Source organism: Mauremys mutica, chromosome 20 (genome assembly GCF_020497125.1).
Source record: "Mauremys mutica isolate MM-2020 ecotype Southern chromosome 20, ASM2049712v1, whole genome shotgun sequence".
NCBI classification, from domain to species: Eukaryota; Metazoa; Chordata; order Testudines; family Geoemydidae; genus Mauremys; species Mauremys mutica.
The window spans coordinates 2,848,246-2,862,803 of NC_059091.1; the positions used below are offsets into that span (position 1 = coordinate 2,848,246).

Below are 14,558 nucleotides of genomic sequence, written 5' to 3' on the forward strand. Positions count from 1 at the left end.
CCGACAGCTGCTAGCGAAGGTTCATGGCGCTGTTAACAACAGGGTTTATTCGCTTTGCCACTAAGTTTGTTCAGGCAGATGCAGCGCCCGGCCTCTCACCCTGGCTGTGGCTGCATCTGCCTTCCCTGCCCCGGTTCTGACTGATGCTCAGAGCTCACGGGTCCCCCCTCCCCGGGTGATTACCCTGTGGAAGTCACTGCGGCAGGATCTTCTGGGGGCAAAGAGGGAAGTGAGCTGACAGAAAGGCCAGGCCGGCTGGAGGAGCGAGGCTGGAATTCTCCCAGGGGGCTGGCAATCCTCATGCTCCAAGGCACAGCCTGGTCCCCAGCTGGGGTCAGGCAGGAATTTCCCTGCCTGACCCCAGCTGCACTATCCCTGGGCTGGGCTCCATCTCTGAGTCCTGATCGGGCTGGGGGGGGGGGTCAGCTGCTGCCAATCAGAGGTGAGGGTGAAGCTGAGGACCCACTAAACTCACATCCTAGGGGCTGCATTGACAGCAGCCTCCCTGAGAGGCGTCGGGAAGCCCCCTCATACCCCGTAGCCCCCACTCTCGTGTGCAGCCGGGCTGCCTGAGCACCCCACCTCCCCCCAGGGACTCCCATTCCGCCGGGGGCGGGCGGGTAGCTAGCCAGGCCCCTGGGATCTCTGCAGTCTCGGCTCGGGTGCCAGGGGCCGTTTGCCTGGGCCGCGTTTCACGCCAGCCCTCGGCCTCCCCCTTTCCTTCCTGCCCCCCCTCGCCCAGGGGGTCCCTGGGGGCGGGCACTGAGCAAAGCCGCCTTCGAAGCCCAACCCCCTACGTGAAAGGGGGGGTGCTGAGCGGCCGCCTGCCCCCCCCCAGCTGGGCATGCACCATGGGGGGGGCTGCGTGCGGGCATGTGCATGGCTGGGGGGGGCACAGGGGGGTGAGGTTGTGTAGGGTGATGGTGGCGTGTCTGGGGGGGTATGTTGGGGGAGGAGGCACCAGCACCCTGCCCCCCCCCCGGTCCCAGTGGTTTGTTCCTTGGCCTGGGACAGCCCCATGTTTACCCAGGGAGGGGGGATCCCTGTGGGCGTGGCCCCCCCCAACTGCTCTAAAAATGGAGCCACCGAAAGCAGAAGTCGTTTGTTAAAGGGCTTGGACTGGCTCTGTCGTCCCCTCCCCCAGCCGGCCCCATAGGGTGGGGGGGGGACTCCTGGCTCTGCTGGCCCCAGAGCAGCTGCCCCGGGGGGGGGGTGAATTGGGGGTTGGTTAGTCACATGTTTGGGATGAAAAGGGGGGGCTGGGAATGAGGCAAAGTCAGAGCCCCCCCCAGCTGCAGGGCCTTGGAGCTAGCGGAACGGGGGGTGGGGCCGGTCGGGGTACAGGAAGGTTGGCAGAGCTAAACGCTGGGCCCCACTCCCCTCCCAGAGCCGGGAGAGAACCCAGGGAGTTCTGGCTCCCAGCGCCCCCCCCCACTGGCCCCCGCTCCCCTCCCAGAGCCGGGAGAGAACTCAGGAGTCCTGCCTCCTGCCCCTCCTTCATTTTCATTGTCCTGCGTGTTAGCCCCTCAGCTCCTCTTAGCTCAGCCCTGAGTCCCCGTCTTCCCAGCCAGCACCCCCAGTTTTGTGCCCTTCCCCCCCAGCTCTGCCGGTGCCCCTCACTCTCGACCCTCAGCCCCCTGCTAGCCCAGCCCTGGGCTCCCCCTTCAGCCGCACTAGTGACCGTCAGCCCCGCCTGGCTAAGCAGTGAGTTACTGCTCCAGCTTGTCCTGGAGGGGAGCCCACGGCTGGGCTAGCAGGGGCTGCGGGTCGGGAGTGAGGGGCACCGGCAGAGCTGGGGGGACCCACGGCTGGGCTAGCAGGGGCTGCGGGTCGGGAGTGAGGGGCACCGGCAGGGCTGGGGGGACCCAGGGCTGGGCTAGCAGGGGCTGCGGGTCGGGAGTGAGGGGCACCGGCAGAGCTGGGGGGACCCAGGGCTGGGCTAGCAGGGGGCTGCGGGTCGGGAGTGAGGGGCACCGGCAGGGCTGGGGGGACCCAGGGCTGGGCTAGCAGGGGCTGCGGGTCGGGAGTGAGGGGCACCGGCAGAGCTGGGGGGACCCAGGGCTGGGCTAGCAGGGGGCTGCGGGTCGGGAGTGAGGGGCACCGGCAGAGCTGGGGGGACCCAGGGCTGGGCTAGCAGGGGGCTGCGGGTCGGGAGTGAGAGGCACCGGCAGGGCTGGGGGGACCCAGGGTTGGGCTAGCAGGGGCTGTGGGTCAGGATTGAGGGCACCATCCAAGCCGCTCTGGGGTCTCAGACTTGCTGGCGGCCCCGGTGCTCGGATTAGCCCCATTAGCGTTAATGGGGGCGGCACGTCCCGTCCTCTCCCTGCCCCGCAGAGACCTCGGAGCACTTAGTGCGGCCGGCAGCTCCCAGGTGTGCGCCGAGATCGGTATCAACATGAATAAATCATCTCCGTAATGGAGTGGGGGAGGCCTCTGGTGGGCTCAAATCCTGGGAAAACGCTGCTGCCGGGGAAGGAAACGGGGGGGCCGCCCCAGAGCAGGCGCCCCCCTGGTGCTAACAGCCCCTTGCTCCCACTGAGCGGGAGGATCTCCAAGCACTCAGTGCTCTATTAGCCCCTGAGGGGGAAACTGAGGCACAGAGGGGCAGTCAGCAGAGCTTCGGCGGCACAGCTAGGAACGGGACCCAGGCATCCTGGCTCCTAAGTCCCCTGCAGTAACCATTAGACCCGGGAACAGGGCTGGATGCTGCGGGGGGCACCGTGCCAATCAAGATCTGGGGGGGGAGGCTGGAGCGGTGGCGGCCCCTCCCTCACGCTGCTCAGCCCCCCCCCCCCCCAGGCATTGCTGTTGCCTTTGGACTCCAGCTGGTCCTTACGCGGTTTGCGCCCCAGGCCTCGCGGAGCTTGGCCTGTTGCCACGTCCCACCTCTCTCCCCCCCCAGTTTGTGTCTCTGAATCAGACGATTCCCCCCCCCATCCCCAATTCACAGCCGCGATTGGAGAACCACAAAGCTCCCCCCAGCCGTGACTTGGCACCATTAAATATTGAGCAGAGCCGGCGGCGTGGCCGCTCTAAACCGCTGGTGCCGGCAGCTCCGTGCCAGGCTGCTGGGGCACCGGCCGGTCCAGGCGCCCCCCAAGAGTCCCGCTCCGGATCCCCGCGGCGCTGGAGCCGGCAGGGGTGTCTGCGCTGGCCATGGGGCTGCTCTGGGGCAAACGGTGCCCCCGTCTGCTGGCGGGCGGCCAGCCCCCCCCCGTCGGTAATTGGGGAACATCCCTTTAAGAGCCCGTGGGGCCGGGGGTCTCGGCAGTGGGTCCAGAAGGGGCGGATCAGGCCCCACTCCCGGCAGCCCCCGCGCAGCCCCCCCGGGTTGGCCCAGGTCAGGGGGCGCCAGGGGCTTGGCTGGCGGAGCCTGGGGACTGGAGACGGGGAATGTGCCGACTCAGCTAATCCGGGAGGGGCACTGCCCAGCGCCCCCCCCCCGGCACCTCCCCGGGGCCCCTCGTGCTCTGCGGCCTCACTCCCATTGGCTCCTGTTGTCCCCCCCGCACGGGTGTCTAACTGCCCCCCCGCTCCCCCGCAGCCGCAGCCCGGAGGCCCCAGAGCGTCATGTCGGAGAGCAAGGAGTGGGCCACCCTGAGCCCCGAGGAGTTCGCCCACCTGCAGAAGTACATTGACTGTGAGTAACCGGCCCCCCGGGACGGCCCTGCCCTCGCCGTGGTCCCGCTGCCCCGGGGGATCCCTGTGGGAACGGCCCGTCCCCCCCAGGGCATCGGGGTGCCAAGGGGAAGCACCCCCCCACCAGCGAGCGCCAGCCCCGCTGGGCTGGGCTCCGCCTCGGGCGGGGGCCGGGGGGGAGTTGCCCCTGCTCTGGCGGGAGCAGGATCGGGCCCCGGGTGGGGGGAGGGCGGCATGGGGGGGTGGCAGCTGAGCCCAGCCATGCCAGTGTTAACCCCACCCACATCCCGCTTCGCACTGGGGGGGTCGGCCCCTCTGGGAGCCCCCATCAGGTTCTGCAGTGGGGAGGGGGTCGCCTCTGTTGGGGATTTGCCCTGGTACCACCACTCCAGGCCTGCAGGTGGGGCTGATTTCCGGCCGGGGGGGCTGACCTGCCTGGAGGCTTGCGGGGGGCAGGAGAGTGGCTGGATTTGCCCCCAGAGCAGGGCGGGGGTCACGGTGGCAGAACTGCAGCTCCCCCCCCCCCCCCCGGCAGGGCTGTGGGATGGGGAGGGCTTGGCCGTGGGTCTGGGCAGTGTCTGCCCCAGGCCAGGGCTGCTCCCCCCTCCTGGCTCGGGGGCGGGGGGGAACCTGGGATCCTGACCCCCCCCGTCTCTCCCCCCCAGACAGCAGCAGGAAGGTCCAGGACGTGCTGCAGGAGTTCTATGGAGATGGCACCTTGGTGCAGCACCTGCAGGGAGACGTGAGTCTGCCCCGATGCCCCCCCGTGCCCCCCGGGGGGTCCCAGTCTGACCCCAGAGCCCCTCTGCTCTGAGCCAGGCCCCCCCCTAACTGCCCCCCCCCCGCTGCCTCCCCCCAGTCGATCGACTTTGAGGGCTTCAAGCTGTTCATGCGGAGCTACCTGGAGGCCGAGGAGATCTCAGACGCGCTCTGCCAGCACCTCTTCCTGTCCTTCCAGACCTCGCCCGGGGAGGCCCCCGGGCAGCAGCCAGGTAAGGATGTGCACCGGCCCCGCCTGCTCCGTCAGCCTGACTGAGCTGGAGGAGAATCCCCATCAGATGCTGACTGTACGGGGGATATGACACGCAGAGGAGCAGTTCTCATCCCAGGCAGCAGGGGGCAGTTGCTAGCCAGATTGCTGCAGTGGCCAGAGCTGAATTGAGGATAGGGCCTGTGTCTTGCCCCCCCCCTGCCTTGGGGAGGGGGGTGACATGGGCACAGGCTGCCTGGGGCTAGGGGGCTGCAGCTGATATTGGGGGGGCAGAGGGTCCCCTGTTTCCCGTCACTGCTCACCATTCCTCCCCCCCAATGGGAGCTGAAGCCAAGGAGTGAATGTGCCTCGGGGCCCGATCTCCTGGGTCCCGTGTGGGGCAGGGGGGCTGCGGGATTCAGCGCCGGCTCTGTCCCTTTGCAGGCAGCGGCCTGGTCTGCGTCAACGACGTCTCCTGCTACTTCTCGCTGCTGGAGGGGGGACGCCCCGAGGACAAGCTGGAGTGTGAGTCTGGGGGGGCACCGGGGGGGCATGTCCCACCCGCCCCAGGCCCATGGAGAGGCGACGAGCTTGGTGCAGCTCTCGGGCTCAGACCTGCGGTGGGTTCCTAAGGGGGGAGGGGTCCCCAGACGGGTGGGGGCTGCCAGGCTGTGCTAGGATGTGGGCTGGACGGGGGGTGGCCATGGGGGTCTGGGCCTGGTTGGGGGCCCCCCCACTGACTCCGCTCTCTCTCCCCCCAGTCACCTTTAAGCTCTACGACAAGGATGGGAACGGCCTGCTGGACAGCTCGGTGAGTGCCGTGGGGTGGGGGGGCCGCAGCCCCCCCCGCCCCCTTCACCCCAGTGCCCCCCACTGCCCGCTCTGAGCGCCTGGCCCCTGCAGGACCCCCCCCGGGGCCTGGGAGCCCCCCCCCCGGCTGGGTCCAGCCCTGCAGGCAAGGGGGGCCGCTGCCCCCCCACCTCTCCAGGGACCCCCCAGGTGCTTCTGGCCTCAGGGCTGAGCGACGGGTCCATCCCCGGTGCCCCGTCCCTGGGGGGCCGCCTGCCCCCCCCATGGGCCGGTTCTGACCCGCTCGCCCCCCCCCATGGGCCGGTTCTGACCCGCTCTCTTCCCCCCCTCCGTGCCCCCCCAGGAGGTGGATCGGATCATCACCCAGATGATGCGAGTGGCCGAGTACCTGGACTGGGACGTCACGGAGCTCAAACCCGTGAGTACCGGGCTGGCGCCGTGGGGGGGGGGGGGTGCCCTGCCCCTGGCCCTGGCCCTGCCCCCTCCTGCCTGGAGAGGCACCAGCCCCTTGGCACTGCAGGGGGCAGCATGTGGGGGGGGGCTGCCCCGAGCCCGTGGGGGGGGCAGGCCCTTGCGCCAGCCGTGGGGGCTGCTGCGGGGGCAGATGGGGTTCTTGGAGGGGGGGCTGCTGGGTGGGGGCTCGCCAACCCCCCTGGAGCCCCTGAGCCATGTCCCTCCCCCCCCCCCCCAGATCCTGCAGGAGATGATGAAGGAGATCGACTATGACGATAGCGGGACGGTGTCGCTGGCCGAGTGGCTGCGAGGGGGGGTCACCACCATCCCCCTGCTGGTGCTGCTGGGCCTGGAAGTGGTGAGTCTGGGGGGGGGGAGAGAGGGGCGATGTCTGGGGGGGCAGGGGGACCCGGGGGTGGAGGGGGGAGATCCTGGGGAGCGGCAGAAATGCTGTGAGCTGTGGGGGAGTCTGACCCCCTCCAGCAATGGGGATCCCCACGGAGCAAGATGGGGAGCAGCCGGGCGGGACTGGGGGGTCGGGGGGAAGCTCCTGTGGATCTGGGACCCCCCCCGAGTGGTACCGGCCCATAGGGGAGCCCCACGCCCCTCGGGGAGAAGTGAGTGAGCTCCGTGTGCCCCGCCCCCACCGACCCTCTTCTCCCCCCAGAACATGAAAGACGACGGGCAGCACATGTGGCGGCTGAAGCACTTTAACCGGCCCGTTTACTGCAACGTCTGCGAGACCCTCCTGCTCGGGCTGCGCAAGCAGGGCCTGTGCTGCACCTGTGAGTGCCCCCCCGACGCGGGCACGGCCCCCCCCTGCCCCCCCGACGCGGGGACGGCCCCCCCTGCCCCCCCCGACGCTGGCACGGGCCCCCCTCTGCCCCCCCGACGCGGGGACGGCCCCCCCGACCCCCTCTCCCCCCCCGACGCGGGCACGGCCCCCCCCTGCCCCCCCGACGCGGGCACGGCCCCCCCTGCCCCCCCGACGCTGGCACGGGCCCCCCCCTGCCCCCCCGACGCTGGCACGGGCCCCCCCCTGCCCCCCCGACGCTGGCACGGGCCCCCCTCTGCCCCCCCGACGCTGGCACGGGCCCCCCTCTGCCCCCCCCGACGCGGGCACGGCTCCCCTCTGCCCCCCCCGACGCGGGCACGGCCCCCCCTCTGCCCCCCCGACCTGCGCACGGCCCCCCCGACCCTCCCTGCCCCCCCGACGCGGGCACGGCCCCCCCCTGCCCCCCCGACGCGGGCACGGCCCCCCCCTGCCCCCCCCGACGCTGGCACGGGCCCCCCTCTGCCCCCCCGACGCGGGCACGGCCCCCCCGACCCGCCCTGCCCCCCCGACGCGGGCACGGCCCCCCCCCTGCCCCCCCGACGCGGGCACGGCCCCCCCCCTGCCCCCCCGGACGCGGGCACGGCCCCCCCCCTGCCCCCCCGGACGCGGGCATGGCCCCCCCCTCTGCCCCCCACTCCCTCCCCCGACGCGGGCACGGCCGGGGGAGGGGGACCCCCCACCTCGGCCCCCCGGAGAAATGGTCACAAGCCTGGGAAAGGTGCCCAGGGGGCGCTGTGAGTAGTGGGGGGCTGGGGGGGGCTCAGCCTGGGGCGACCCCGCCCACCTCTCACTCAGCCAATGAAACACAAGCAAATCAGCATTGTGCCTGTGCTAACCGCCGCCCACCTCCTTCCAGTCAGATGTGATTGGCTGGCCTGCTCGAAGCCCAGCCAATCACTGAGCAGGACCTTTAAGGGGGTGTGGCTAGGGGAGGAGCTAAGCCCGCCCCTGCCCAGCTCATGCCCCTCCTCCCTGGTCACTAACCTGCCTTTTCTGCCTCCAGTCTGCAAGTTCACGGCCCACGAGCGCTGCGCCCGCCGGGCACCCCTCAGCTGCATCAGCACCTATGCCAAGTCCCGCAAGGACACCAGCGTGAGTGGGGGGCAGGGGACCCCCCGTGTCCGGTCCCCCAAGGGCCTGCCACGTGCTCACTAACCCATGGACAGGCGGGGAAACTGAGGCACAGCGCGCAGAAGGGACTTGCCACTGATGGGCTGACACACTGTGGGACTAGAACCCAGGAGTCCTGACTCTCAGCCCTCCCCCACCCCCCCTGTAAACCACTAGACTCCCCTCCCAGAGCCAGGAGAGAACCCAGGCGTCCTGGCTCCCAGCCCCCGTAGCGCTCACTGCCCCGTCCCTCCCCAGGCGCAGAGCCACGTGTGGGTGAAGGGCGGCTGCGAGGCCAGCAAGTGCGACAAGTGTCAGAAGAAGATCAAGAGTTTCCAGAGCCTGACGGGGCTTCACTGCGTCTGGTGCCACCTCAAGGTGGGTGCGACCCCCCCCCCCGGTGCCCCTGTCGCTCTGCCAGGGGCTGGGGGCAGCTTCAGGGGAGGTGGGGCCAGAGCCTGCGCCGCGCTAACCCCCATCTCCCCCAGATCCACGAGGAGTGTCAGCCCAGCGTGCCCCCGACCTGCGACTGCGGGGCCCTGCGCGACCACGTCCTGCCCCCTTCGGCCATCTACCCCGTGGTGCTGGTGAGTGAGTCCCCGCCGGGCGGATGGACCTGCCCGGAGCCGCTGGCTAGGGGCTTTCTGGACCAGGCCGGGCGCCTTTGGGAGGCCTGCCAGGCTGGGGAGTTCCCCCCGCCTCCACGCTGGGGTGAGACCAGAGGCCACCGGCGAGGGGCTCTGTGCCCCACTGGGCTTTGAACCCAAAGCAGCAGCTCATCCCTTGCCCCCACGGAGTCCCTGGGGGCTGCTGGATCCTCTCCTAGGGCTCCGGGCCCGTCTGGGCTCCAGCGCCGGCTCCGGGCCCCTGCCCCAACGGAGCCCCTGGGGGCTGCTGGATCCTCTCCTAGGGCTCCGGGCCCGTCTGGGCTCCAGCGCCGGCTCCGGGCCCCTGCCCCAACGGAGCCCCTGGGGGCTGCTGGATCCTCTCCCAGGGCTCCGGGCCCGTCTGGGCTCCAGCACCGGCTCTGGGCTTCTCCCCCACGGAGGCCCTGGGGGCTGCTGGTTCCTCTCCCAGGGCTCCGGGCCCCTGCCCCCACGGAGCCCCTGGGGGCTGCTGGTTCCTCTCCCAGGGCTCCGGGCCCGTCTGGGCTCTGGCACCGGCTCCGGGCCCCCGCCCCCACGGAGCCTCCAGCGCCAGCTCCGGACCCCTGCCCCCAGGTGACGTCCTGGCTCTGGGTTCCAGGAGAGGCAGAACAGCCAGAAGAACGACGGTGGGACCCCGGTGGAGGAGACGCCGCAGCCCTGCACCACGCCCGAGGGCCAGGCGCTGCGGGTGAGTGGGGGCGACGCCTCAACGGCGCTGCTCTTCGGCTGGCACCTGCGGGGTGCGGCCACCTGGAATAGGCACCAGGCGAGGCCCCACGGCAGGGCCTGGGCGGGGGTGGGGCTGGGATTTCAAAAAATGAGGGAGTTTATCCCTGCCCAGAACGAGGTAACACCCCGTCCCCCAGGTCAGCCATTCCTATCCGGTGCCCCTCACTCCCGACCCGTAGCCCCCTGCTCGCCCAGCCCTGGGCTCCCCCATTCCCCAGCCCTGCTGGTGCCCCTCACTCCCGACCTGCAGCCCCCGCTCGCCCAGCCCTGGGCTTCCCGGCCCCTCCTTCACAGTGGTCCATACACACCGAGGACACTCGCTATTGGCTCATACAGGGCACAGTGGCTCCCTCTGGTGGCAGAAGGTGGCCATGCAACTTGGCCACAGCAGCTGCCTCCCCTGAGCCGGTGCGGCTGGAGGGAGCCGGTGAAACCCCGCGGACTTGGCGTCGCCTCGGCCGGCGCAGACCCCGACACGTGCACTTCTTCCCGTGCCCGCAGTGGCACTAGCCAGGCGTTGCCTTGCTGACCCCCCAGCCCCTCGGCACGAGCCGCAGATCCCCGCCCCAGCCGTGCCGCGGCTGCCGCTGGCGTGCGGTCGTCCTGATGGAACCCGGCTGCGGTTTGCTCTGGCCAGCGCTCGTGACTCACTCGTGTCTCATCCTTTCGTTTTCCCTTTCCCTCACCCTGCAGATCATCCCAGTACCCGACACCCACCCCCTCCTGGTCTTCGTCAACCCCAAGAGTGGCGGGAAACAGGGGGAGAGGTAAGAGAGGTGGGATCTAGTGGGGGGGGCTCTTGGGAGACAGGACTCCTGGGTTCTATGTCTGGCAGTGCGAGAAGTGTGGGGCCTAATGGTTAGACATGGGGTGGGGGGAGGGGGCGGAGGCAGGACTCCTGGGTTCTATTTCTGGCAGTGCGAGAAGTGTGGGGCCTAATGGTTAGACATGGGGCGGGGGGAGGGGGCAGAGGCAGGACTCCTGGGTTCCATGTCTGGCAGTGCGAGAAGTGTGGGGTCTAATGGTTAGACATGGGGGGGGAGGCAGGACTCCTGGGTTCCATGTCTGGCAGTGCGAGAAGTGTGGGGTCTAATGGTTAGACATGGGGGGGGAGGCAGGACTCCTGGGTTCCATGTCTGGCAGTGCGAGAAGTGTGGGGCCTAATGGTTAGACATGGGGCAGGGGGAGGGGGCAGAGGCAGGACTCCTGGGTTCTATTTCTGGCAGTGCCAGAAGTATGGGGTCTAATGGTTAGACATGGAGTGGGGGGAGGGAGGTGGCAGGACTCCGGGGTTCTCTTCCCAGCTCTAGACTGTCCGGGGGGGGGGCGTGTCCATGGCGATGCCCGGTGGGTTCTAGGCTTGTCGGCGCCGCTCCTGAAACCCTCCCTTCGTCTCCACGACCAGGGTGCTCCGGAAGCTCCAGTATCTCCTCAACCCGCGGCAGGTTTACAACCTGATGAAGGGGGGCCCAGCCCCTGGGTGAGTGAGAATTCAGGGGCCCCGCGGCCTTTCGCGGGTGGGGCTCGCCCCCGCCCCCTAGTGGACTCTTGCCCACATTGCAACGCCACGGGGCAGCTCCACAGCATGAATGGGGTGGGGGCGAGGGTCAAAGGGCATCGGCCGAGTGAGGGCTCTGGCAGCCCCAGGCTGGGCTAACAGGGGGCTGCGGGTCGGGAGTGAGGGGCACCGGCAGGGCAGGGGAAGGGGGGAGCCCAGGGCTGGGGGAGCAGGGGGCTGCGGGTCGGGAGTGAGGGGCACCGTCAGGGCGGGGGAAGGGGGGAGCCCAGGGCTGGGGGAGCAGGGGGCTGTGGGTTGGGAGTGAGGGGCACCGGCAGGGCGGGGGAAGGGGGGAGCCCAGGGCTGGGGGAGCAGGGGGCTGCGGGTCGGGAGTGAGGGGCACCGTCAGGGCGGGGGAAGGGGGGAGCCCAGGGCTGGGGGAGCAGGGGGCTGTGGGTTGGGAGTGAGGGGCACCGGCAGGGCGGGGGAAGGGGGGAGCCCAGGGCTGGGGGAGCAGGGGGCTGCGGGTCGGGAGTGAGGGGCACCGGCAGAGCTGGGGGGAACCCAGGGCGGGTCAGGGTTTAACTGACCCTTGGGGAGGATCTGGCAGGGAATCGGGGGGGGGGGGGAATCCGGGCCCCAGCGGTGACCCAGCTCCGTGTGTCTGTTCTCAGGCTGAACTTTTTCCGGGACGTGCCGGATTTCCGGATCCTGGTGTGCGGGGGGGACGGCACCGTGGGGTGGATCCTGGACGCCATCGGTAGGTGGAAGCTGGAGGGGGAGGGGCAGTAACCTGGCCCCCCCGCTGACCACCCCCCCTCTCGTTGCAGATAAAGCCAACCTGCCCCGGCGCCCCCCAGTGGCCCTGCTGCCGCTGGGCACCGGCAATGACCTGGCGCGGTGCCTGCGCTGGGGAGGAGGTGAGTGACGCCGGGGGGGAGCCGGGCCCATGGATCTGCCTGGCCTGGCCCCCCCCCGACCCCGTCAGAGCAACGGGCACGGCCGGCCCAGATCCCCCCCCCCTGCTCAGCCCAGCTGGGGCACCGCTGCCCCCCCTGACGCCCTGCCCCCACCCCCAGGCTACGACGGGGAGAACCTGGGGAAGATCCTGAAGGACATCGAGAGCAGCAGCGTCCTGCCCATGGACCGGTGGCTGGTGCAGGTGACCCCCGAGAACCCCGCGGAGAAGGGGGACCCCGTCCCCTACGAGATCATCAACAACTACTTCTCCATCGGCGTGGTACGGCCGGGGGGGGGCGGTGGTTTGGGGGGGCCCCCAGGATGCTCAGGGCCTGGTCGGTGTCACCCCCGCAGGGGGCAGCCGCTGGGCTCTGACTGCGTCTGTCTCGTCTCCAGGACGCCTCCATCGCTCACCGCTTCCACCTCATGAGGGAGAAGTACCCCGAGAAATTCAACAGCAGGTGAGTGGGGGGGGGGGTAGGGCAGGCTGGGGGGCAGGGGCCGGCCGGGCAGGGGGCGAGGGGGGCAGGCTGGGGGGCGGGGGCTGGCCGGGCAGGGGGCGAGGGGGGCAGGCTGGGGGGCAGGGACCGGCCGGACAGGGGGCGAGGGGGGCAGGGGCCGGCCGGGCAGGGGGCGAGGGGGGGCAGGGGGGCAGGCTGGGGGGCGGGGGCTGGCCGGGCAGGGGGCGAGGGGGGCAGGCTGGGGGGCGGGGGCTGGCCGGGCAGGGGGCGAGGGGGGCAGGCTGGGGGGCAGGGGCCGGCCGGGCAGGGGGCGAGGGGGGCAGGCTGGGGGGCGGGGGCTGGGCTGCCAGCCGCGCTGTAGCCTAGGGGTTCCCGGAGGTGGGGGGGCCCTGGCGTCCCATGTGGGTCCTGCCAGCACCCTGCCCCCACAGCGCCCCCTGCTGGGATGGGAACAGCTGGGCACTCCCCTCCCCCCCCCCAGTGCCCTGCCCGCCCCCACGGCGCCCCCTGCTGTGGTTTGGTTTGTTCTGTTTTCCACCCGGGGTTTGTGGGCTCTGGTTCCTCTCCAGGATGAAGAACAAACTCTGGTATTTTGAATTTGCCACATCTGAGACCATCTTCGCCACCTGCAAAAAGCTCAAGGAATATCTGACCATTGAGGTGAGGGACAGCCCAGGGCCGGAGGAGCTCGGAGCACCCCCCCCCCGCCCCAGCGCCCCCCGCTGGCAGAGCCCAGGGCCGGAGGAGCTCGGAGCACCCCCCCCCCGCCCCAGCGCCCCCCGCTGGCAGAGCCCAGGGCCGGAGGAGCTCGGAGCACCCCCCCCCCCGCCCCAGCGCCCCCCGCTGGCAGAGCCCAGGGCCGGAGGAGCTCGGAGCACCCCCCCCCCGCCCCAGCGCCCCCCGCTGGCAGAGCCCAGGGCTGGAGCAGCTGGGAGCACCCCCCGAGCTGGCCCTCCTGCCCTGCCCCCCGCAGCGCCCCCCGCTGGCAGAGCCCAGGGCCGGAGGAGCTCGGAGCACACCCCCCCCCCAGCGCCCCCCCGCCCCAGCGCCCCCCGCTGGCAGAGCCCAGGGCCGGAGGAGCTCGGAGCACCCCCCCCCGCCCCAGCCCCCCCGCTGGCAGAGCCCAGGGCTGGAGGAGCTGGGAGCACCCCCCCCCCAGCGCCCCCTCGCTGGCAGAGCCCAGGGCTGGAGCATCGGCAGGCGAGCCGGGTGGCCTCGCTGGGGTGGGGGCTGGTTTAAGGAGGTGCCCGGTTGGTAACTTGGGCACTGCCCCCCCAGTGCTGCGGGCAACCCCTGGACCTGAGCGGAGCCCTCTCGGGGGTCGCCGTCCTCAACATCCCCAGCATGCACGGCGGCTCCAACCTCTGGGGCGAGACCAAGAAGCCGCTGGGCGAGGCCCGGAACGCGGGCGGGGGGAGCCAGCCCCAGGCCGTCACCGACCCGGAGCTGCTCAAGACCTGCGTGCAAGGTGCAGGGCGGGGGGCGGGGCCTCAGGCGGAGCGGGGGCGGGGCCACCTCTTAGGTGCAGGTGGGGGGCGGGGCCCCAGGCAGGTTACAGGCTAATTCTGCATGAACACCGGCACAGCCCCCCTTGGCCCCTCCCACTAGGCGGAGCCATTAGAGCCCCGCCTCCTTAAAGGCACAGCAGCCTATGGGGGGGTTGGGAGGGGAGCTCCCCAGAGCTGGGGCACCCCGGGTACCCCCACCCCCTGGTGCCCGCTGACCAGCCCCACTCACTGAGGACTCGTCCGCCGGCCCCCGGAGCTGGCTGGGGGGACCCACGTGTGGGGGCTGGGCTCAGTCATCCCCGGGCCCCCGGCAGCAGGGGCCCCAGCGCTGACGGCCCCTCCCCCCCTCGCTCCCCGCAGACCTGAGCGACAGGCGGCTGGAAGTGGTGGGGCTGGAGGGCGTGATCGAGATGGGGCAGATCTACACGGGGCTGAAGAGCGCAGGGAAGCGACTGGCCAAGTGCTCGGAGATCACGCTGCGGTGAGCGCTGGGGGGTCCCCCGGGGGCGGGCGGCCCCCCGTGGTACCAAGGGAGGCAGGCTCAGCCCTGGCCTCCCGCTCCTGGGACCCGCCCCATGTTGGGGGCGGGGGGGTGTGCTCCTGTCTCACACCGGGGTCTCCGCAGGACCCTGAAGTGCCTGCCCATGCAGATCGACGGGGAGCCCTGGATGCAGCCACCCTGCACGGTAAGGAGCCACAGCGGGGTCCCCCCGTGCTCCCCAGCGGTGGGGATCCGGGGCCCCTGCAGCGTTCCCAGCCCCTGCGAGAGGCCTCAATAGACCCCCCTGCCCCGCCAATCCGTTGGGGGTGTGAAGGAAGCCGGGGCCGCCTGGCGTTGTGGGGGTGGGGGGGCAGGCGGCAGAGACGGGGCCCGTTTGGGGTGGGGCCCGGGGGCCCCTCGCTCGCTGAAGGGCGGTTCGGAGCTATGGGGCTGCAGT

At 71.1% G+C, this 14,558-nt stretch overlaps 1 protein-coding gene across 4 annotated transcripts in view; it reads left to right on the top strand.

Moving 5' to 3' along the window:
• DGKA (diacylglycerol kinase alpha) overlaps window positions 1–14,558 on the top strand; it is a 29,158-nt gene that overhangs the window by 13,970 nt on the left and 630 nt on the right. For all 4 annotated transcript variants that reach the window (XM_044995458.1, XM_044995456.1, XM_044995455.1 and 1 more), the window contains exons 2-23: window positions 3,545–3,640; window positions 4,305–4,381; window positions 4,499–4,631; window positions 5,054–5,134; window positions 5,371–5,420; window positions 5,763–5,837; window positions 6,111–6,230; window positions 6,540–6,657; window positions 7,711–7,799; window positions 8,076–8,195; window positions 8,306–8,404; window positions 9,063–9,152; window positions 9,887–9,960; window positions 10,599–10,673; window positions 11,366–11,451; window positions 11,522–11,611; window positions 11,771–11,931; window positions 12,048–12,112; window positions 12,682–12,772; window positions 13,391–13,580; window positions 13,981–14,101; window positions 14,246–14,306. In XM_044995458.1, the coding sequence (XP_044851393.1) occupies window positions 3,571–3,640; window positions 4,305–4,381; window positions 4,499–4,631; window positions 5,054–5,134; window positions 5,371–5,420; window positions 5,763–5,837; window positions 6,111–6,230; window positions 6,540–6,657; window positions 7,711–7,799; window positions 8,076–8,195; window positions 8,306–8,404; window positions 9,063–9,152; window positions 9,887–9,960; window positions 10,599–10,673; window positions 11,366–11,451; window positions 11,522–11,611; window positions 11,771–11,931; window positions 12,048–12,112; window positions 12,682–12,772; window positions 13,391–13,580; window positions 13,981–14,101; window positions 14,246–14,306 (2,136 nt within the window). In that variant the 5' untranslated portion in view covers window positions 3,545–3,570. The remainder of the gene's footprint in view (window positions 1–3,544; window positions 3,641–4,304; window positions 4,382–4,498; window positions 4,632–5,053; window positions 5,135–5,370; window positions 5,421–5,762; window positions 5,838–6,110; window positions 6,231–6,539; window positions 6,658–7,710; window positions 7,800–8,075; window positions 8,196–8,305; window positions 8,405–9,062; window positions 9,153–9,886; window positions 9,961–10,598; window positions 10,674–11,365; window positions 11,452–11,521; window positions 11,612–11,770; window positions 11,932–12,047; window positions 12,113–12,681; window positions 12,773–13,390; window positions 13,581–13,980; window positions 14,102–14,245; window positions 14,307–14,558) is intronic.